At 36.9% G+C, this 24,264-nt stretch overlaps 1 protein-coding gene across 2 annotated transcripts; it reads right to left on the minus strand.

Annotated features, from left to right (window-relative positions):
• Positions 1–6,307: 6,307 nt before the first annotated feature.
• RFC3 (replication factor C subunit 3) lies at positions 6,308–23,247 on the minus strand. 2 transcript variants are annotated; one of them, XR_006271243.1, is made up of 10 exons: positions 23,050–23,247; positions 20,781–20,918; positions 20,277–20,344; positions 18,947–19,044; positions 16,796–16,977; positions 15,665–15,801; positions 15,476–15,574; positions 11,457–11,526; positions 9,989–10,253; positions 6,308–7,507 (listed from the first exon to the last, which is right to left on the minus strand). XR_006271243.1 is itself a non-coding variant. In XM_043478107.1 (9 exons), the coding sequence occupies exons 1-9, from the start codon at positions 23,134–23,136 to the stop codon at positions 10,062–10,064; spliced, it is 1,071 nt and encodes a 356-aa protein (XP_043334042.1). In that variant the 5' UTR covers positions 23,137–23,247; the 3' UTR covers positions 9,960–10,061. The 2 variants fall into 2 exon arrangements, 1 of the variants encoding a protein (XP_043334042.1); XM_043478107.1 differs by lacking the exon at positions 6,308–7,507 and having other exon boundaries at positions 9,960–10,253.
• Between the last annotated feature and the right edge of the window lie 1,017 nt (positions 23,248–24,264).

Genomic DNA, 24,264 nt, shown 5'->3' on the forward strand with positions numbered 1-24,264 from the left:
ATCCAGTCAGTCTTTTCTACCTCTCCATCCTGATTTCCAGAGAAACTATGTTCAGGAATTACCAAATAATTTCAGTATCTTTTATAACATGTACATCATTAAGCCCATGTGGTTATTTTGTACCATTCTTTCTGTTAAAAATATGCTTCCCCTGCTTAGCCATTTTGGTCAGAAATCTCCTTCTCCATGAAAGCTGCCTACTTCCCAACTACCAGGCAGACTGACTGCTTCTTCCTTTGTACTGAAAAGTAAAGTGAAAGTCCTTCAGTTGTGTCTGACTCTTCGAGACCCCATGGACTATACAGTCCAAGGAATTCTCCAGGCCAGAATACTCGAGTGGCTAGCCCTTCCCTTCTCCAGGGGATCTTTCCAACCCAGGGATTGAACCCAGGTTTTCTGCATTGCAGGCAGATTCCTTACCAGCTGAGCCACAAGGGAAGCCCAAGAATACTGGAGTGGGTAGCCTATCCCTTCTTTAATGGATCTTCCCAACCCAGGAATCAAAACTGGGTCTCCTGCATTGCAGGCAAATTCTTTACCAACTGAGCTATCAGGGAAGCCCTTTGTACTAACTTTATTTTATATATATATATGTATATATATATTTCTAATATTAATATATGTAAATAAGTAGTAACCATCTAATGTAATATTGTTTATTTCTGTATTCCTGGTGTCCAGCACAGTAAGATATAGTAGGTGCTGAATAACTAACTATTGAGTTGACTTGCATTTCTGATTAGGAAATTAAGGACTTTGAAAAAGTAATCAAACTAGGTATTAACAGAGCAAAGAAATCCAAAGTTTACACTGTAAGTCAAAAAATGAAACCAAAGTATCAGTTTTATATCTGATAGAGGTCAAGTTGGAAGATCCGGCTCATATCTTGGGACTCACTAACAATGAAGTCCAGAATTGGGCAGGCTTACCCAGTGAGGCATAGAAGCACTGGACCAAGGTAGGACTCCCCACATGGAATAACAGAGGAGCAGGCATGCTCATCTCCAAGAGGAGACAGACAGGAGCTGAGCTCAGCATGCCCTTATTCCTCCAAAATGGACTCCTAGGCTAAGAATCTTCTCAGAGGCAGGGTGATTGATGGGTTAGAGGGGAGCCCAGAACTTTAAACACTTGAGCTCCTCTCACAAGAACAAAGCATTGGGAGTAGGGACGAGGCACAATCCCCAGATTTGGATTCCCTTAACTCGCGGGGCTTGAGCATGAAGCTGCAGATACAAATAATCACTTAAAAGTCTATAATAGGAATAGGAGAGAGCTTTACTCAAGCCAAACTGAGGACTACAAGCTTCTCAGAAACTGAGGGGACTGCTCTGAAGGGGTAGAAGAGTCAGTACACATATAGAGTTTTTGGCTGGGAAATACACGTAGTCAAATATCTATCTTGGTGAAAAATTACTGCTAATCACAAAGAACAGATATCTCAACTTAGTGATTTAGTATTTTTCTAGGTATAGAAAGATGCAAGCATCTGGGGTCATTTAAATTTTTCCTTAAAGATGGATCTTAACTTTTTAGGAGCTCCAATATATCCAAAGGACAGAGTGCTTCAACCTCTTTGTTTTTTTCTTGTTCTTTTCCATTTCTGAATTCCCCTCAGGGCAAACTGTCAGTGGGGTGACTGCAGTGGGTTGTGATTTAACCTTTTGTGTAACTGAATGATGACCAACACTCTTTTCTTTAATGGTTAAAGTAAATGTACACGTATGTTTGATGGGCTGTAAGACAAGCTGTTTTAAGTCAGCATAAAGTTCAAGCCAAATCATGTTATAAGCCCAAAATGATTTCCTCATACCTCAATATGTGGAAATTTCTTCCATCAAAGAAATCTTGGTCAGCAACTGTAGCTATCTCCCTCAAGAGACCTTTCATGTGGCCACCCTCATGAAACCAAACTCTATACCAATCTCTGTTCTTTTGGGTTTCATCCTGGATCTAGTGGCAGGCAGCTTAAAAGTTGTCCCCTCAAGAATCTCCAATGGGTCAGATTTACACATTCAACTTAGAAGCCACTCCATACCATAAGTTGAAAATGTATCCTCTATTCTATTTTCGGCCCCAAATTACATCCATATATGCTGTCCAATGTAGCATGACAAAGGTTCTGCAGAGATTAAATCCTATTTTGAAGATACTCTGATAATAAAATGCCTATCAAGTAATGCTTCAATTTTGAGTGCAATTTCCTTTCTGTTACTACATTCCAAGAAAGAAATTAAAGTCCAAAGACTAAATTCTTTCACAACTTGAAATTCAAAGGCAAATCCAAGGGAACTAAAGTCTAAAATTAAATTCTTGTGTGTTAAAGTTCAACTACAAAACAAAAACCATTCCAACTTGTTATTGTACTGAGGCTCAGCAAAGGGTATTTTTCTGCCTAGGTAGAGTGGGGTCCATCCAGCAACTACAATAGTTTCTCTCTGGAATGCATTTGGAGTTTCCAAAGTCCCAGAAGTCATAGTAATTCAGTTACTATGAATAGCTCCTAGACCCTCAGGAGCCTCACTTCTAAAGATCCCTAAGTCGCCAAGTTGTGTCAGACTCTTTGTGACCCCCACGGACTATACAGTCCGTGGAATTCTCCAGGCCAGAATACTGGAGTGGGTAGCCTTTCCCTTCTCCAGGGGATCTTCCTGACCCAGGGATCGAACCTGGGTCTCTGGCATTGCAGGCTGACTCTTTACCATCTGAGCCACCAGGGAATCCCTAAGAGTTACCAGGACACAGAAAATGATGACAGGCTTTTTTCAGATCCATCTAATTTGGGAAGCAATCTCCTACCCTTAGTTCAATAACAAAATTACATTCCCAGAACAAGGGCTACCAAGACTCTAAGAAAAATCTGATGATGTCTGAGAAAAAAAGAAAATATTCTTGGATTCAACCTACTAGGAAGTCTGTCATTCTAGACTCACTGTCTGGATTCTGTGACCTGTTTATTTAAGCCAAAGGAGGAAAATTCTCCCAACAAGAAGCTATTTTGAGACTACACTTTCATTTAGCACTTTCATTTGTATTTACATTTCTCTACATTTACATTTTTGTGAGGTGGGGGGGGGGGGAACCTATCTATGCTTCCTGCATCCTCACAGAGTGTCATCTGAGGCATTTCTGCCTCCTTGCACATTTAGATTAACTGTAATGGGAGCTGTTCTAATAATAGGACTTCAAGTACTTTTCCTTCACATCCAGCATATCCAGGACCTCTTAATTCCATTTTCCCATTAAGCCTTGGACCCCTAACGCTACCCCAAGGACAGGTTCTGTGTAGTGACACAAGAGTACCATGTCTCAGAAAAAGGTTTTTTTGGTCCTGTGCCACAGTGGCTGTCTCACTGCCTCTGGCTCTGGGACTGCATGGGCAATGAAAGTCACCCCTAGAGAAAAGGTCCCCTACATTCCTGATTTGTTTTGGCTGAAGATCCACCCTGAACAGATTCCTACACTAAGTGATTCTGATGCTTCTGAAGCTGTGTCCCTGGGGAAGCCAGTTTTGAATGTCTCAGTGTCTGAGTAGCTTTTTTGTTCAACTACATCTTTTTCTCAAATACTGGGACATACCATTGGTATTGAATTTCCTGCTGCTATTTCCCTACTTGTTTGAGGAATGCTTTTCGAGTTTCTTAACAATTTAATCTACTTCTTAAAGTGGCCACTTTCCTTCTCTAATCCATGTGGGAGCTAATGCTGCTTGCTGACACTTGGCAACCTCTCTTCTATTTATTTCATCTTTGTGGTCCAGACAGCTATTTTTAAAACTACTCTGAATTCTTCATCATCATCATCATTGGAGAAGAAATCACCAAGTTCGGGGTTCACTGTGCAAATTTTGTCTACCTTACTCTCAATGAGACGGGTAATTTCTACCTAGAAATAGTCTTCCATCAGATGACATTTAATCAAATCCTGGACTTGCCCTCTGATTGTCACATCTAGACTTCATCACATTTTTTCTCTACTTTCTTTTCAAATCCTCATTTCAAAAATATATTGACCAAGGTAAGTAAGTTCCCTCAGAGTAATGGGAATTTCTGCCACCCTGTTTCAACACATCATCATCCATTTTTCTATGGAAACCCACCTTTAAAATGTTTTGAATATTTCCTCCCTCAATTCTGCCCCAATTTTTTTTTTATAACCACTTGGTATAGCTGTCCCACTCTTTTAAGGAATAATTCGCCACCTGCTCCAAGTGAGGACCTGTTGCTTTCAGAAGTCATCCCTCAGTGAGTTGGCCTTTCTTGGGGGAATAACTCAGGTCTGCTGTTAGATTTGTTTGAATTGTAGTGATCATTTCTGATTTAATAACATCAACATCTTTTCTTCTTTTCGAGCAGTGGAAATTTGAGTAGTTTCAATCTCCTTTTATATTGGCCTAACCTCATTTTTAAGATGCCATTTTCTTCTTTACTCTTCTTTAAAATAAATTTTAAAATTTCTTCCTCCAGCTTAATTGGCCTGTGTTCCTTTGTTTTTTTAATCTTTCACTGCTTCTGAGTTTGATAATAAAACTAAAGTACACTTTTGAAGCCACTGCCACTTCTCCTGTTTTCCTAAGCAAATGAATTAAGAGGCAAACATTTCCAGGCACAGAGAATCTTTGTTTCCTTCTACCTTTGGGTTTGTAATCAAGTCCTTTAGTTGATTTTCTATTTTAAGGGGATGGTATTTTCTAATAAGGGCTCACGTCCCATATTTGTTCATTCCATCAAATACAGGGACAAGAGTGAAGTGACAATTTGGGTCTCAGCTATCAAGCCAGGATTACAAGTTATGACATTAACATAGAGCCAACTTGAGATTCTGTGGTAGGACAGCAAGTCTTAAAAGTTGGAGGAAGTGTCACATGAAATAAGCTTTGTCAGTCCCTCCAAAGGGCCCTCCTTGATCCTGAAGTGGAAAGAGAACCTAGAAATTCCAGTCAAGATCATCTAAATAGCCTTGGTATTAACTGTATAAAGCTAGAGCATCTCTAGTGTTCTGTTCACAGACAGAACTCAGCTGCCTTGAGGTTTATAAGTGGCAGATATTCTTCTAGCCACAAATGTGTCTAAGAGTTGCAAAACTCTTGTCTACAGTGGAATCTTCACCTCAATCAAGGAAAAGTGAGGCCTGTGCAGTAAGGAAAGTAGTCTACCTGAAGCCCCTAACACAGTTGAGAGCGTTGTGTCTTATTTTCTCACATAAGTTGAGTAAGGCACAAGTTACAGTCACCTGTTAAGCTCAAAATACCTCACGAGAGTTAAAGATTCTCAGAATATAGAAGTTCAAAGCCAAGTACAAAAGTATAAAAAATACACTTGGCCTAAAATAAGCTTCTATAAACCAGGAAATCTTTTTAAAGTCCAAGACCCATTGGCAATGTGGGCCCTGGAGGCACAATCTTCTCCCCCTATTTTCTCCCTCAAAATTTTCTTACCTTTGTTTCTCAATGTTGCTGGTGAATAAACCAAATTTGGAGATCTCTGAGGGCCCCTCCCCAATAAATAACACCCTTAATCTATTTTCAGCTTAAAACAAGTTGAAAGTACAATACAACCGAAAGGTAGGAGGTCAAATATCACCCGTTACCGATAGGGGTCAGGCTGCAGGATACAGTTTGTTAGGGGCTGAGGATGTCCAGTGCTAGACATAGATAGATCCTCCTGTATGTGCGCAGGAAGCCTGACTAATTAAGGTTTATAACCAAGAACACACAGGTTCATTCCAAAAATGAAAAAAGTTGGAGCAGGTTTATTTATTCTTCCCAAAGTTAACAGTCAAATAAGACACCTGTCTCTCTAAGAGCTGAATGAATAAAGGATAGAAAGAGATCTCAAACAACATTAATAGATCTTACTTCACAGGAAGGAAATATCAGAAATGGGGGATAATTATTCCCAGGTAACAATGCCTGGAAACAAGGTTAAATTCTCTGCTCACTGGCTTTCATACTGACAGCAATTTTTCTCAAGATATTTGTGAATTCTGATAGGATAATATTCTCATATTTAATTTTTAATACCATATTGCATTACAGTTTAATAAATCCCACTCCAAATATCAGTGTTTCACAATATCAACGTTAATTCATTTTCATGAAATTTGATATCAGAAAGTCAATTTTGGAATTCAGTCTTCAATGCCACAATTTGGGGGATGTATTCATAGTAGGTCTGTTATTTAAGTGTCTAAAAATTTATTTCCCACAAGATTATAGGCCAGATTATTACCTACCAACTAATTTCCCAAAGACTCAACTTCAGTAGGAATAAGTGCTTGAAGCATATGTGTAAATGGCTTAAGAATGACCTTACACAAAAATATTTAATGGTTAGATGCATTTTATTATATACTAAAGAATTCAATATTTGCAAAGCAGGAGATAGGCAGTGAGGAAAAATTAAGAACAAATTTTCCTTTATAGCATGAGGAAGTTGACTTCTTTCAACAATTCAAATGTCATTTTCACCTAACCTTTGTGTAAGGACAGCAGATACCTGTGTTATGCACTCAACTTATTCAAGATATAGCATTACATTTATATATGTGTTAACAATCATTTATTTTCAATGTATAGGTCTTGAGCAGTTTATTAATTTATTACTAAGTATTTTACGATTTTTTTGATGTATTGTAAATGCAATTATTTAAACCTTATATTCTAGTAATTTACTTCAATTACACAAAAATACAATTAGTTTCTGTATATTGACTTTATATCTTGTAAGCTTGCTAAATTCACTTATTTGTTAAGGGAATTGTTCAAGTTTTTTAGGTAAACAATAATTTCACCTGCTAAAAGTAATAATTTTCCTCCATCCTTTTGTTTCCTTATGCCTGTTATTTATTTTTCTTGCCTTATTAAACTGACTAGTTAATTATATACAGGCTAAAAGACTTGGGAGAAAAATGTAATTACTTTGAAATGCAGCAAAAATATAAGATGACTAAAGAATGGAGGGATGGATAGACATGTGATAAAGCAAATGCAGTTACATGTCCACTGTAAAATACTGGTATGAATTTTGTCAATTTTTTTTTTCAGTTTTTTGTTATGTTGGAAACTTTAATAAGATGATATTAAGGAAAATAAAAACCAAAACAAGAATCCAATTTTGAGAGAGGGTGATAGGACAAGAGAGACAAAGATAGAAGACATTGTAGGTTTCTACAGACAGGTGAAAATCAGTAAAATTCAAGGCACAGGATTACAAACAGATGAGCTGCTTCTCTACTGTATCAAGAGAAAATACGAATGCACAGAGTAAATAGGATACATACAAATAAACATATGGTAATACAGGATGCATACATACTCAGTTTTGGTAGTTGGCTGATAAGGAGATAAGGTTATCTGCTCTAAATGAAGTTTTGGGAAGGGCAACAGAGACTTGATCAGAGAAACGTTGAGTTTGCTGGGCAGTATTAAGGGCCTATTTCTTGGTTGGTGGCCATGAATGTATTAGAGGGGAGTCTGTGCTCACGTGCCTAGATCCAGTTTCTTCATCTACAAAACAGGATAATAAAGGACAACTTCAAGATTAAGAGAACTAAATAAAAGAATGCCCGTAAAGAATCTAACACAGCGCCTCACATGAAGGTACTTAATGTTATTCTGGAAAGACTGTGAAGCTCCTTCCATGCCTACTGCTGTAAATTATCATGCACAGCTGCACCTCAGGAAGCTGCTCAAGTTTCTTAAGCTGCTGTCTAACAGAGGAAGTAACCTCAGTAGGCAATCAGCATCAAAAGAGCTGAAACAGGCTCGGAAAGTACCAAGCCACAAACGTACCCTACAGTGTTTGTAACCAGCATTAGGCTCTAATTTAAACATGAGTTAAAGTTTTTAAGGATCACTTTTCCTTTACTGAGAGGAAAGCAATTTATTTTTAAGTCTACACACTACAATCACCTGATAAAAGAACACCTCATGATAACATTTCAAACTTCTACAAATTTCCATAGGAACTGTAAACAGGAAAGAAACCAGAGAGCAAACTGCTAGTAAAATCTAGTTCATCAATCTAAAAAACATGATATGACTTTCCTGAGAACTAGGTACAAGGAAAACTGCTGCCAAAGGTTGATTTTCTAATTTTTAAGAAATGTGTTTCATGATTTGGAGTGCTATAATTTGGAAATAACATTTAAATTCCTATTACTCAGACCTGCTATAAAAAATAGCACTTAAGGAAAAAACATAGCAAGAGGCTTTTTTGTGTGTGTGATGCATATTGCAAAACTTCTAATATTTTATGTACAAAAATTTGAATTATAAAAACATAAAAGTAAAGGGGAGTGACATCAACATCACGGCAGCTAAAGATGTACCTCATTTTTGTCTGCTTGCCAACAACAAGATTTGGCGTCCACCCATGGGCAGAAATGCCTTTGAGCAAGCTGTAGAATCCAGCACCATAAACCAAGGGACCCAAGAGGAATCATGCTCAGTCATTCACTGCATTTCCACGTCTTGGCTAATGTAAACAGTGTTGCTATCAACATTTGCTAAACTTCTAGTTCTGTTCATTTTAAAGAACTATAGAAGATCAGTGATTTACACCCAGGAATCAATGCCTTCACACAACTGTGACATCAGAGTTGAGGGAAAAAGAGAATTCAGAGGCTGGGGTGGCTGAATATGCATGGCAGAAATGTAGAAAGGGGCGAGTTACATAGAAAAGTTCAACAGAAATCTGCATAATGGATGCCTTGCATCTTTGGCTAATTATTAAAGTGCAAATACACTGAGTATAACTTCACTTTGAGCATTTCTCCAAAGAGAAAAAAACAAGCAAACAACAAAATACAACTGAGGAAAGACCTGCTGGAAACTAAACTGAATAATTATCAAAGCTCACATAGGGCTGGAAGACAATGAGTTCTGGTGACTCAGGATACAGGCCTCATTGATCTCTGGAGCATTCAATTTCAGGGACATACTTTTTACTTCCCTTCCCACCTCCCCACCCCCCAGCAAATTATAACAGTCTTAGCTCTCCCAGACCTCACTCTCCCAGTTCTTCTGTTACAATATCAATATCCCTCCTAACATGAAGACTGAGACTTCCAGTTGGGGCCAGATTAATATCACTTGCTCCCATAAAAAGGCCACCATCATTCCTCTTAACCTGAACAGTTTTCCAGATTTAGGTTTTCAGTGAGTGTGTAGTTGTGTCTTTGCCAACTAAACACTTCCTGATTGCTCGGCACCAACTGCTACAAAAGCAGGTCTTCCCAATATTCTTACACAGAGCTTGTCACAGACTTTTGTCAGGCAAACCCTTTGTTCCATGAACCAAATTTCTGAATAGAAGTGTTCCAAAGGACAGGACCAACAATACAACAGCATACTTGTTCAAAGAATACTTTCAATACTAATATACCTTTGCTTCAGAACTATATGATGGATATTCTTCAGGATGCTCAAGTATTAATGAAAAGATCTTTATTTTTTAATAGTCAACCTTATACCAAATCTGAATCACTGAAGTAAAAGCTGGATTTCTACAGTTTTAACAGATATGGTCCATGCAATTTTCTCCATACCCATGCTATTATAATTCAAAATTAATTCCTATATATGCTGCAAAAATATAATTCTTGGTTGAGGGGAAAATACGATTAAAGATAATGACTTGCCAAGCAAAAATTTATGTACCTGTGGCCAAAAATGGTCATCTGGAGGTCAGAAAACAAAAACTGATTTTTTTAGGTAAATTTCCTTCAGCAGGGGAGAGAGTGGATGGAAATGGGAGGATTAATTTTGCATACTTGGAAAACATACTTTTAAAGTAAATTAAAATCATGTTCCTAGACTCTACAGTTTCCAGTTGTATCCTTTCAATACACTTCAATAGTACAGGAGCAGTTATCTAACTCAGAGAATAATGATTAATAATTCAGAGGAATTACTATCTTCCCCCTCCAAAAAAAAAAAAAAACCAACACAAATAACACATAGTTAAATAATGTTAGTTTATTTTACCTGCAGCTCTTCCAATAGAAATTGAACATAAATGATGATACTGAGATACATTAGGAAGAATTACTGAGAGATGTCAGAATATCATGCCTTCCAATCCATCCTCCATGAACTTCTTATAAAGTGCCATAAATTTGGCCACAAATGCTTCCAAGTGATAAATGGCTTTGCTACCCAGTTGCAGACGATGTTCATAGTAAGCTGCCATCTGGGCCACTTCTCCTTTCAGTTGTCCATCGCAATTATGTAAAAGTTCTGAGAGAAGGCCCTAAAGAAAGATAAATAGCAACTTTACAAAGTAATAATTTAAAAAATATTAGCTAAACGTGCTTTACTTTTCTCATTAAAAAAGGAAGTGAAACTTAAATATTGATATGTTCTCTTTTTTATTTTTGATGGACCAGGAGACTTCATCCAAAAGAACATACTATTCTATAGAGTAAAAATGTGGTAGTTATCTATCATATTTCAACCTCAAATACTTAAATGTACAAGGATGCAAAGATTTAAGTACAAAGATGCTTACTGTAGCATTATTAATTATAATAATCTGTAGACAAGCTGAAGTCTAACACTTCAGGTTGTAACACAGGGGTTATATCCAAAAAACTTGTATAGTCATACAATGAAATCCCAGTCATGTACCAAAAAGAATGAGGTAAATCTCTACTGTCATGAAACAGCATTCATACTACACTGCTTAATTTAAAAAGCAAAATAGCGTAAAAGACACTAAAGCTTTGTGAAACATTCATATATGGACTCAATTCAATGTGACTTGAAAAGAGGTCTTATGAAAACAGAAGGGGAAACCTTTACTTTTCACTTCATATATTTAGTATCATTTGAATCTTTTCATGTAATTTTAATAAACACAAATAAACAAAAAGTCCTGTATTGCCTAATATGTAACCGTCAATCTACAATATCTTTCTAGCTAGAGCTGATTCGGTTTAGACCAGACCTAAAGCTGTCCCTCACAAATCACTACCACCTTCTTTAACCTCAATTTTCAAGTGCACTGAGGCTTGCTGTCTAAAATATTAATACTATTCCCTGACTTTTTGCATGGATCCATCTTTCAATCCTTCAAGTTTCAGATTAAACATACCTTCCACAGAAGCCATCACTGACCTTCCATAACTCAGCCCTCCATTTTATCATTTCACCTGGTCACTGCCTTTGTAGTACTTACACCATTCTGAAAACCTCTTGCTTCCTGTTTCCCATTCCATTTCACCAAAATGTAACTTCTCTGAAGAAGGCCCACCTTGTTTCCTTCAACACACCCCTAATGGTGACTGGCGCACCTTACAAGCGCCATACAACTTGGACTTTGAGTATCTGCTGAACTAACGAGATGGGCAGAAAGAACTGACAATGTATCTTTGTGCAGCAAAAGCCATGATACCACATAATCAAAGTCCAAATTGTATGGTTATAGACAGTTTCAGATTTGAAATCAGAATACCTTCATTATTATTTCAGGAGGAATACAATGAGTTAGAAGCTCATACAGTCTTCCACGAACTTCAAGGAGCCTGAACAAAACAAAACAATACTTTGTGAGGAAAACAGGAGATCATTTTTCCAAGTACCTACTGTGCCACCTTTAAGAATTAAACATCCCAATACAAACATTTTCTTCAATGGTTTATCATATTTAAGATACATATATGGGAGCTTTTCCTAACTTTAGTTCATTTTTCTAAAATAAAACTATAGAACTGTCTTGAAGTCAGACAACATTTATATTCATTTACATATATACACACACACACACACATCCACACAGTATTTATATATATATACACTGAAAGTACAGAAAAGGCTTCACGCATAGTAAGGGTTGAGCTTATTCACACCACGAATTTTAATATACTTTAATGATACATCAAGTAATATTTTTCTTTCCTTCTCCAGATAGATGATATGTAGGAAATGAGAAAATGGTTATGAAAATATTAAATAATGTCTATTACAGAAGAAAAGAAAATATAACATGAATATAACAATGCATATAACATATAACACATAACATATAACACCTCAACTGCAAAGTAAAAAAAAAAAAAATTATGGCAGAGAAACAAAGCTGTTTTGTCACAAAGGGGTAGTAACGAGATGGTAGAGGTGGGCACAAACCAGGCTGGCTAAGTGAATATGGCCATTTGTTGGAGGGCTCTGTAAGCTCGCAATTCTAGGCCCTTCTCATAACATTTTCAGGAAGAAAAAGGGTTAATGAAGGGAACTATACATGTAAAATATTACAACAGCAAGAAGTGACAAATTATAAGTATATATACAAAAGTAACTTAATCTTTCTAAACATAATTACCTACCCCTAAAGAAAAAATATCATTCTGAATCTTTACCAAAATAAGATCACACTATGTTCTATATTTCAGATCAATCAGGGAAGTGATTTTTAAAAGATCTCTTCAAAGCAGAAGTTAAAGACCCCCTTCCTGAGATTCCAGGAGTATGAAGTTGTGCCACAATGAAACTAAATAAGGAAAGTGAAAAAAAAAAAACTAGCATTTTTTGAGCAACTGCTATGCACAAGACACTATGACAATAATCTAACTCAGTCACCACACCAGCTATGGTAAAGCATTATCTCCATTTTTTTTTTTAAAGAAAAAACTAAGGCCTGGATGGTTTAAATAACCTGACAAAGTTGACCACAGCAGAGCCATGATATAAGCACAGATCTGTCTTAGCCCATACCCTTCCAGTGTCTGCCAAAGCATCTATTTAATCTCTTACCTGTATGAGGTTCACTGCAGTACACTATTTCTCACAAACACAAGTCTCTTTCACTGAAGAGAACATGAAGTTCAGAGGTCAAGCTTCCAGCAAACTTATGTAGTTGAAGCAGCATTACCTCAAGTATGATTCCAAAGGCCTTAATGTCTCTTGGACATGGCAGTATACACCCCAAATAAAATCTGATTCTTAACGTATAAATGACAGATGGTATGAAATTATTTTAATAATGATGCATATAGCTTATTTCTGAAAAGCTGATTCACAATATATTTACCTATAAAACTGTACTATAACAATACTGTGTGCATCTCACACATGTTCTCATGCTTCTCAGTCTGAGTTCATTTCTAATATTATTTCATTTCTAAAAAATTAATATATTCTACATTAAGCCTGTGTCATTATCTCTTGGAGGTTACAAGTGATAATGATTATCTCTTGGAGGTTACAAGTGATAATGAGCACAAATTTCTGTCAGAGAAACATGGTATTCTAGAACTGCCTCTGCCTCTTACTAACCAAATGTTCCTGAAAAAAGCAACGATCACCCAAAGAATCAGTTTTCTATCTGTAAGATGGTAAAAATGCATTCTTCATAGGACTGTTATATGAATTAAATGAAACAGTGTAAATGTCAGCATAATAACTGCTCATCAGATAGAAGCTGCTATTCACATGAGAAAGGTGAAGCAGAGAACCTGCCTGCAAAGGCAGGAGATGCAAGAGATGCAGGTTTGGATCCCTGGGTCGGAAGATCCCCTGGAGAAGGAAATGGCAACCCACTCCAGCATTCCTGCCTAGAAAATTCCACGGACAGAGAAGCTTGACAGGCTACAGTCTACAGGGTCAAAAAGAGTCGGACACTATGGAGCACATATCACAGACACATATCACATTAGAAAATAAGAAATTTTCTAAGATGTATCAAAAAAGAATCAAGACTATAAATATTATAATGAGACTACAAGGTAAAAAATCAGAAGAAGTCATTGGTACTGTGCGGACCAATGTTCAAAATGACACTGACCATCCTAGTATTTCTGGACAGCTTCAAGGCTTTCGGAAATGAAGAGGAATATTTTGTTTTAGACACACAATGGCATCAAATCCAAATCTGTTAATCTAAATACGGAACAGCAGCACTTCTTCTTGGACAAACTCATTTATGAGCTGTCAAAATCTGTTTGGAAACTGGAGGAGCAGGCAGCAGCAGCAGAATTAAGAAAAGTAATAATCAAGTCTTAAAAATACATTTAATAATGTCAAATATTGCAACATCTGTACCTAAATCTCTTTAAGAGTGGGAAAGTTCAACTATTATCAGAAATTTTTCTTCTTCAAAATCAGAACAAAAACAAGAAAGGTCACCTTTGGTGTGGAAATATTTTATGAAAGTAAAAAGCTCCTAAGACATGCTTCATTTGAATTTTATTTCCTTAAAACTTGAGATTTCTTCACTACCTGACAACATTTACAAAATGGAATGCACACTTTTTCCTAAAATTAAGGTTTCTTTTCTTAAGAATCTACTTAAAACACCTGGCACTCTTCAAAAACTATTTCAACTAAAATAAATGAAGAGGAATTCAATGCAAACTTTGATAAAATATTAAGTACCAATTTCCTATGACCATTCACCTCCTCTAATCTACTATGGTCATCCTACAGTACATATTGTAATTTCCTTTGAAGAATTTCTTATAAAAATAACAATTCTCAGATATACTACCCAAGAGGAGAAACACAGTATATTCCTTCTCCCAATTATGTTCACGTAAACCACAGAAGCTTACATTTCAGTGGTTGCACTCAGTCTAGTCTGCTTCCTAAAATAATGAATAACCCTCTCTAAAGTCCAAAGATGGTTTTTCATTTCAGACAGGCAAAAAAAGTAGGAGACTGTGTCTCAGTGAGCATATGGGACCATCACAAGACTTTCCAAAAGTACCAAGCCTTAAGACTGTCATTCTTGATTTGGAGAAGAGCCAACTGCCCTCCTCAATCAAAGTCATAACAAATCCAACAGGCTGTGGTTGAAGTACGTTCAGTACAGTCTACTACTGAATAAAAGACCCAAGAAGTAAACAGAAACATCTGTGCAGCAAATATGCACAAGACACTTCCTACATACTGACGGGACATACACAGTGTTATTCTTAACAGAGCCTGTCATCACATATAAGCACGGGGTCTTCTAGTTCTCAAACCACTAGCACACAATCTCTCTTCATTATACAAATAAAAAAGCTGAAGCTCTAAATTTATAAAGTTACCTGCTTAAGGACACTTAGCTAAAAATTAGTAGAACTAGAAGTCTACCCACAGTCTAGTGTCTTTCTATAACACATCAATTACAAAGTTATACACTGTTATCTTCAATATTAGAAAGCTAGACACATCATGCTATGCATTAATATTAAATCATCCAAGATTCTGAGGGGGGAAAAAAAAGCCTTAAACTTCCAAAATTTGTTTCAATTTATGTGTAAGTTCCATACTTACATGCCAGTAGCTTTTTAAAAGCCATGATATCATACACCAACTATTCTGAAACATTAAATGTCTAAAATCCTACTTTTTCTTTAGAAGTATAGTATTTTATAATTTAATTATAATGCTAAATGGCATGGTATCAGTATAAAACAGCTAATCTGGAACTTAGAATATCTGTACTATCTCAGTGATGAAACTTTCATGGTGATCTTTTATAGTGGTTACCTCTGTGGAGTTTGTTGACTGACAATAGCATTGGCAGTCTCCCTCAGATACACCTCCCAATCTGTTTCAGGGATTTCTTGATCTGCAGTAAAAGGATATCTACATGACAAAAACAGAACACAATAAATTAAATGAAAGTGGGCTGATATCACAACATGATTCCTGTGGTAACTGACCCCTTTTACTCACTGTTGCACTCTGCAGGCTTCACACATAAGCAGAGCTTTTCTGAGATTTCTGCAGGACTTCTCTGCAAGTCTGTGAGCCAGTTGTGGAGGAAGATTCAGACCCTCCTTCTTACATACAGTAGATAACACATGGCAAATCTACAAATAAAATAATTAACATAAATGAACAATCTGTCAAACTACATGCTGAGACAATTTCTGTTAAGAATATTGTTACAGAACCCCAACCTTTCTTTTTTTTGGTCACTACCTTACCTTAATCCACTGTTCCTTCAGCAGGAAGCCAGTGGTCTAACTTAGCTATCAGGTAGAGTCAGCAACTAGATGGGCACCTGGAGAAAGATCTGGTCCCAGTTCCATGCCTGCCAGCCTCCTCGAGGCAGCAAGAAGTTGGAGACAAAGGGCCTCAGGTTGGTGGCAAAGACACTGCTCACAAGGCTGCCAAGTTGAGCTGCACAAGCCTAACTGGACACAACTCAGGCACTAAGATGTGAATTGTACTCATAGGAGAGACGTAACCTGGTGGTCCTGCTGCTTTATAGACATTTTTAACTCTATCACTCTCAAAGTCTTTACAAGTGAAATTCACAACATACAGTGTCACGTATTATCCCTACTTTGCATCAAATCACCCCAAACCTATTAACAGCAGAAACTCACTTATTGTGAGAAACTGGCATTTTTACTGATAGCTATTAAGAATGATAAAGGAAAAAAAATACACATTATGTTGATTCAGACTAACTTTGGTCTCTGAACTAGGGACTAGGAATTCCCAAATCATCTTCTCGCAAAATCTATTTCCTGAATATTCAAGTCTCCTCTATAAGCCAGTTAAGTCAGGCTGAGGTAGAAGCTACTACATAACTTGCTTTTCCTTAGTTTCATAAAATCCACAAGTACTACCTATTTAAAGTAAAAGATGATTTAAAGAAAAGAACGTTTTCTATATACTGGTATCTGGTGTTTACTACTATACAGATAATGGTTTGAGTCAGCACCTAGGCTATAGCCATTTCTGAACTGCTGACATAGTTCACTATGTTTTTGCAAAGACAAACACAGTAGGGATGTACACATAGTATGCATGGAATCTGAACTGAATTCTTCTGAAAAATTTAACTTGACTTACATCTTCAATGCTGGGAGCAGGCACACGAACTGCAAGGCATCTACTACGAATAGGTGGTATCACTTTAGATGTAGAATTGCAACACAAGATCAATCTGCAGGTGGACATATACTTTTCCATGGTTCTGCGCAAGGCATGTTGAGCATCTTTAGTAAGTTTGTCAACTTCTGTCAATAACACAACTGAGTCAAGGAGAAACAAACAAACTTTGAGTATTTATCTTCTCATTATTCAGAGTGAAATCCTAAATAGTAAGCCTAATATACTACTTTTCCCTTTGGAGAAGACATACCAAAGTTATAGGTATGGTGGGTATAATTTATTTTTATTTTAAAAAATTCTAAGATCAAACAAGCCTAAGAAACACTAGGCTAATGAAGTTAAAGAAGTTACTTTGTTGCAGAATCTACTGCAGTCTTTATCATACTTATATGCAATAAAAATCACCAAAACAAGGATATATTATTGTGCTACATTCACCCAAAATATTTCACTCAGGAGTGTATTTCTGTAGAAAATCTTAGCATTCTAAGGAATAAACTTTGGAAAACACTGTCACAAGAGATGTGGCAAATAAGGGATAAAGATATCTGGTTACTTGTATAATAAGATTCTACCTGGTCATAACCAAGGATTGGCCTTAAAGTGTTTAAGAAATGCAGTCTACAGGGACTGAACCCAACTGTTGCACTGTATTAAATCACTTCAAGAAGACGACAGTGGTAGCAGTGCAGCATTTGAATCTCTCCTCTAAAAGAACAGATTCCAAGATCTAAGACAACATTTACACCGGACAAGCTGTCCCCAAGAACCCTAAATGTAAGTAAATGAGAACAAGAAACTACGTGTGGGAGGAAGTGGCTAGGATCCACAAGCTTTTTGACATCTTCCGAACAGTAGAACCTTAAATCACCCACAAAAGCACACTGGATATATGGGTCAATCTGAGAACAGCATTCATAGGGTTCAATTCATGGACAAGAGCTAAGGGACCTTGATGCAATAAGATCTGACAGAGCAGCAGACTGAAAATAACAAAATGAAGCTCTCTTCCAAGACAATGCTTCCCAATGACAAGTTCTGGAAATCGAACCCAAACTGACTAGAATAGGAATATAAAGACAAGGAAATCGATCACAATATCTGACAAGGATAGCAGTAAAAACGTAATGCAAAACTAAATCATTGCTAAGCAGAAAACAGCAAAATATTTTAAAAACTGTAGTGAGGTTTATTCTAGAAATACAAAGCAGTTTCATTAGACGATCCAGTAAGAAGATAATGAGAACTAAGGAGAAAAATTATAAGACCACATTCATGGGTACAGAAGAGTATTTGAAAAAAAAAAAATTCTATTTTGAAATGTAGAGATTAAGCAGAAAAGAAATAAGCTGGAATACGTAAGATGATTCACAAAACAGTAAAATGAGCAATGAAAAAAGAGATAAAATTATCACATTCACTAAAGAAAAAGTACAGCTTACTTTCTCCACTAAAACTGACAAGGATTAAAAATAATTATCCAGTGTTGATAAATGTTAGAAATGGGCATTCCTAAACACTGCTGGCAGTAGCACAAATCTCTATCTTTTCTCAAATGAAGAATTTGGCAAAATATATCTAAAGCATTAAATATTGGCATATCTATCAAAAAACCTGTTGTAAAAATATATGGTGTTATGCACATAAAACTGGAAATGTTAACAGTAATGGTCTCTGGATGGTGGGATTATAGCTGATTTGAATTTTCTTTTGTTTAGCTAAATATTTTATAATGAACATATAACTTTGGTTCAAAGAATCATTATTTTTAAATCATGCAATTCCCTATTTTAAAGTAAGTGTTTTTCCATTACTCATCTAAATATTTTACTAATTCTAAAATAACAAATATGTGGCACAAATAGTTCTCTTTCTGCCACAATTCAACTCCATTAGACTATAAACTCCTAGGAGCACAGAGATTATGTTTCTCTTCTTTACTTTTACATATTTAAAAAAAAAAAAGGTGGCATAGTGGTTGGCACAGAACAGATTAATAAATATTTGCTAAATGGTTGGAATTTACATTCCTCATTACATTTTCCTCTTATACCCACTGCTTATAATTTAAGTGTCTGCCTCATCCAAAAAAAAAAAATTATCACATACCTTTAAAATCTTTTTGAGAGCTTGTTTCAAGTTGCTGTGACTGTGCCACTGTTTTCAACATCTCCTGAATTACAACCCGATCACTATTTCCAGCATCACTACACAAAATAAAAATAGTGATAAATATATACATGTAAATATTTAATAAGTACTAGCCATTATTCATAAGCTAAGAAAAATGTTGAAGATCTTCAGTGATTAAAATTTTAAGCAAACTGAGTGACACTACATTCACAAAACTAAAAGTGAAGTGTTTTAGGATCACTAAACATACTCCTATACTCAACTACAATTTGATTAATAACTGAAAACACCAAGCATGTTCTTAATATTAAGTTTATTGCCACTTAAAAAGAGCCACAGCTATTAACAGTATCAAATACTTTGACACTTCTGTATCCACTATATCCACTATAGTTAATACCTAGTCACAGCTAATTTCTTAGCTATCTACAACTATTCCAAATATAAAAATAACCTGTTAAGATAAACTGGATCTGTATTCTTCTTCTCCATCCCCAAAACAGCAAAGCTGTGAGAACAAGCCTAGACAAGTCGTTCCAGTACCAGCAGAGTTGATTAAAGGTCTTAGAAAGGGGATGGGATGAGCAAATGGAGTTCAGGATACAAAACAGAACTCTGTAAGCTGTTGACTTATAGGCATTACCAGTCATTTATACCAATATCATTGCTTTAACACTTAAGCCCTAAACCTCACAAACCAAAATAAGTCACCTGGTTAATTTAGGCTGAATGTCAATTCCAAACACCTGAAAAACAAAAAGCTTAATCTCCAATTGACTATTCGTGCTACAAAGAACTCTTAATGAGGAAAAGAGGGCAAAGAAATCAGCTTTAGTTTATTTTCCCAAACAGCCATCAAGTCTTTCTCAATATATTAGATCAATATACCCTCTAATCAAAAAACGGAAGAAAAATGGAAAGAATGAACTAGTAATCCTAATCCACTTTGTAAAATATTTTCTCAGGCATTTACAAACTTTTTAGACATACTTTGCTCACCAGTTCTGAATAAGTCAATATAAGAAAAATTTACTGACTACTCAAAGTACTTTGTGTAACACACAGAGCTCTATAGAGCAAGAAAACTTAATTATCAAAAATATTTGACTTGGAGGAGGGGTCTCAGAGAGAAGGGAAAGTGGAAAGGTTCTAGGCTCCCTATTTCACACAGGGCAGCTTCATTTTTATCTGTTTTATATTTTGTCTCTCCATACATGATTTTCATATCAAAAAAGCATTCTACTCTTTAAAAAAGTCTGAACACCACTATTCTAAAAATGCTTATTTCTATGTAGTAGCCACTTACCTAGGATTAACTTCAAGGTGGTAATTGCTTGCAATAGTGCTAATTTCAATTTTCTTTTTAGATGGAGTCTGTGGACAAAGAAAATAGTTTTAATGTTTATTGGCTATTTCTCCTATTATCTGTATTTCATTGTTTTTTTAATTATATAAACACTTTATGTTTACTATAAAAATAAAACTTTAGATAATCACCACTAATGTTAGCCCTATTCTTAATGTGCAGGTAAACACACATTTTTATATACACTAGGTCATATCGCACATCATGTTTCTAGTGGATCACTTTTTTACTTTACCTCCAGAAACCTCCAACCATCCCCAGTTATTAGCAAATCATCATTATAAACAATCTGCATATGTCCTTTCACAGCCTGCTCCACAATAATACACAAAAATAAACACATACTATTAATAACACATTACTGTATAGTGTGTTTCCTATAAAAATTGTTTTTAAAAGAGGTAATCATATATATATTTCTCTGTTTCAAAGTGAAATGCTTACTGTGATGGTCTGATGTTCAATTCTCAATTTTTCCACTCCAACACCATAAAGTTCACGTAGAATACACATAATTCTTGTCTTTTTTCCAGCACCTGATGGTCCATACACTAACAGATGAGGAAAGTCACCACACTGCACCTGGAATAAAAAGGAGAAGGCATTTTCCCTAGAGAAGCCAGTGCTCCTACGTGTAGAAAATACTTTTTATGCATGAAATATTTTGTGTCTCTATGAAAGTTCGAAAACATGTGTGTGTGAATGAACATAGAGACAGACATATCTTTAACTATGAAATCGATATTCCCCTGGGATTAACGCTATATAACTTATATATCTAGCACAGTACATGTAAGATACAACACTATATGCTAGAAAGCAAGAAATCCCAAACCTGGCTGGCTACCAGATGTGCTAAAAAAACTTTTAATAAAAGACTGATTAATTCCAGGACTCCATCCACAAGATTACGATTCAGTAACGGAGACTATGATGCCTGCCATAGTTTGCACTTCTACAAAGAGTCCCTTTGATAGGAAATGAGTGCATTTGGTTTCATTTGGAAGGTAAAGGAAAATTTTGTAGGGGAGAAGGAAAGCAAAGGGGGGAAAGGCAGCCAACAAGTGTTATCAACTTAAATACCACTCTGGACATCTGGAGCTTGATCCTGCTGGGGATACACCTGAAGCCAGTGTGAAAATACATTACAGTATTAAACCACCCAAGGAATGGGGAAGCTGGAGTATGATACATTCAGTTCAGTTCAGTCACTCAGTTGTGTCCGACTCTTTGCGACCCCATGAATCGCAGCACGCCAGGCCTCCCTATCCATCACCAACTCCCGGAATTTACCCAAACTCATGTCCATTGAGTCAGTGATGCCATCCAGCCATCTCTCCTCTGTCGTCCCCTTCTCCTCCTGCCCCCAATCCTTCCCAGCATCAGGGTCTTTAACGAGTCAACTCTTCGCATCAGGTGGCCAAAGTATTGGACTGAACTTCAGCATCAGTCCTTCCAATGAACACCCAGGACTGATCTCCTTTAGGATGGACTGGTTGGATCTCCTTGCAGTCCAAGGGACTCTCAAGGGTCTTCTCTAACACCACAGTTCAAAAGCATCAATTCTTCGTGCTCAGCTTTCTTCACAGTCCAACTCCCACATCCCGACATGACTACTGGAAAAACCATAGCCTTGACTAGACGGAGCTTTGTTGGCAAAGTAATGTCTCTGCTTTTTAATGCTATCTAGGTTGATCATAACTTTCCTTCCAAGGAGTAAGCATCTTTTAATTTCATGGTTGCAATCACCATCTGCAGTGATTTTGGACACTACCTCTCCTCAAACCTTTGCTAGCTTGGGAAAGAACACGGGGGAGAAGGCGTTAATTCCCTGGCATTTCAAGTCTGCTTAGAGGTGTCAGCAAGAAAAAGCCTCCAGCAAGTGCAGATGCTGGGAGCTGGAAGTCGGGTCTGCGTAATCTCACAAGTTAAGAGCAAGAGAATGGAGTAGGCCGCTGACAGTTCTGTATCACAGAACAAGACTATGTGTTTTAAATATGTTCACAGGTGATTCTGATGCTCAGTCAGGCCTGGGGATCAATGCTGTGAAGGTTATAAAGATGACAAGAACACAGACCTTAACTTCAGATGCATAAAATCTTGTGGAGTGTAACTTTATAAATAACCATTTAAAAACAAATAAGTATCAACAGAAGTGCTGTTAAGTGAACTTTAATACTTTACAAACTTATCTATCGCTGGCACTGAAAGAAAAAAGTGTCAAGGAAAGGAACTATTCACCTAATACAGTGCATGGAAAAAGGAGGTGCTCCACAAATACAGCCTTCATTTTTCAAATTTCGAACTCAGCAAAAATAAAAGTTATGCTGCAAGTGTTTCACAGTTTTATTAAGTTGAAAATTAAAACGTAAACAGGTGAATGCTTTAGAAAAGCATATCTATTAACTCAAGACTAACATACTAAATCTCTGCCCAAATATTTATTCCAAATCCTATACAATAAAAAACGGGACAAAGAAAATAAAATACACCCCATGGTTAAGAAAATCAAAGAGGACAGTCCTCAGGGAGACTTTGTTTGCAAGCACAGTCCCCGGCCCCACAGTCTGTCCCGGTCCCTGTTTTACTTTTCTCCACAGCACCTGACACTTTCTCAAGCCGGAGGGCCAAGCTCCGCTCGTGAGGGGCGCGAAACCCCTGAGTGGCGCACCTCCCCTCCCCCGGCTCTCTCCGGCCCGTCCCGCCGACTCACCAGGTTGCGCAGCTGGGCCGCCTGCTCCTTGTGATAGTCCAGCTGTCCCAAGGAGCAGGGCCGGTATTTGTCCACCCAGAGGCTCATTCCAGCCCGAGTTCCGAGGGTCAGACACTCGAATGTCCCGCGCGCGCGGGATGTGTGTCCCCAACACACACCCGCAAACAAGTTTTCCCGCGATCTCCAAATCTCGCGACATCACTACCGGCTTGTTCGCGTAGTTAGGGACGGAAAGACTACGGAAGCCTAGTTTGGACAGAATTGGTCTCAATGTCGGAACCGCCTATTTATTAATGTTCATTGTTTCATTTAATAATTTACTCTTTGCTCTCACCCATATCATAGTACAGGAATTATTAAGCAAAACTGGAAAATTGGCTCTGATACTCTAGGAGTCAAATCTGGGTACTTCAGAGAGACCACCCTTCTGAACTCATTTCATTCGTTCATTCATTCACTCGTTCCTTCCACTGAAACCTACCAACTATTTACCTTGTGGAGTTCTATATTTGGCACCAGAATATATCGGCTTGGGACTTGTCTCACGTGGCAGGGACCAAAACAAGCTCTATTGAGTAAACAGCTAAAATTAAGATCTAATCTTCATTACCTTTCCTGACCTCCATTCCTCAAGATTCTTACTGGATTTAAAGCTAAGGAATCAGAAAGGTCGTGAAAAAGCTACAGAAATGTGACCACTCAAACTGCACCTCTTAAATGCACTTCTCTCGATGTATGTAATTTTAATTACGTGTTTAACTTACACTTTTACTTTACATATTGTTCAGAATCCTAAATATTGCAACGGGTCAGGAATTAATTTCCAATATGTGTAACCTTCTATCAAGGTCCCTCCCTCATTCACTTATGACACAAGAATTTATTGTATTCTCTGAATCATCATATTTACTTAATTATTCATATGTGCAGGAAATTACTCGGCACAATTAATAACAACATTAAATAAAAGACACAGTCTTTATTCGCAAAAAAACTTTTGAAACAACCTGGAAGACCTCCACCTTAAGACCTTTCCACTTAGGCTTTCATCCCAGTGCACTTCTCTGGGGCAAACCTGTAACTGGTTCTTGCCAGAATCAGGAGTAACGTTCTTCTTCAGGCTGGATCTAATTTTGTTTCTTTAAAGTGGAAGAAATTTCATGGTTGCAAGAAGCTGAGAGACCAGTTAAGGGCATAAAAGGATATATGAAACTT

Source organism: Cervus canadensis, chromosome 9, assembly GCF_019320065.1.
Source record: "Cervus canadensis isolate Bull #8, Minnesota chromosome 9, ASM1932006v1, whole genome shotgun sequence".
NCBI classification, from domain to species: Eukaryota; Metazoa; Chordata; class Mammalia; order Artiodactyla; family Cervidae; genus Cervus; species Cervus canadensis.

Excerpts from the sequence above, each read along its gene's own strand:
- RFC3 (XM_043478107.1), bottom strand. The coding sequence starts at position 23,136 with ATGAGCCTCTGGGTGGACAAATACCGGCCCTGCTCCTTGGGACAGCTG. Across the intron at positions 15,802-16,795 it reads CTGCTCCCAGCATTGAAGAT|ATTTGCCATGTGTTATCTAC; the intron begins GTAAGTCAAGTT and ends TTTTATTTGTAG. Across the intron at positions 15,575-15,664 it reads GAAGCCTGCAGAGTGCAACA|ATATCCTTTTACTGCAGATC; the intron begins GTGAGTAAAAGG and ends TTTGTCATGTAG.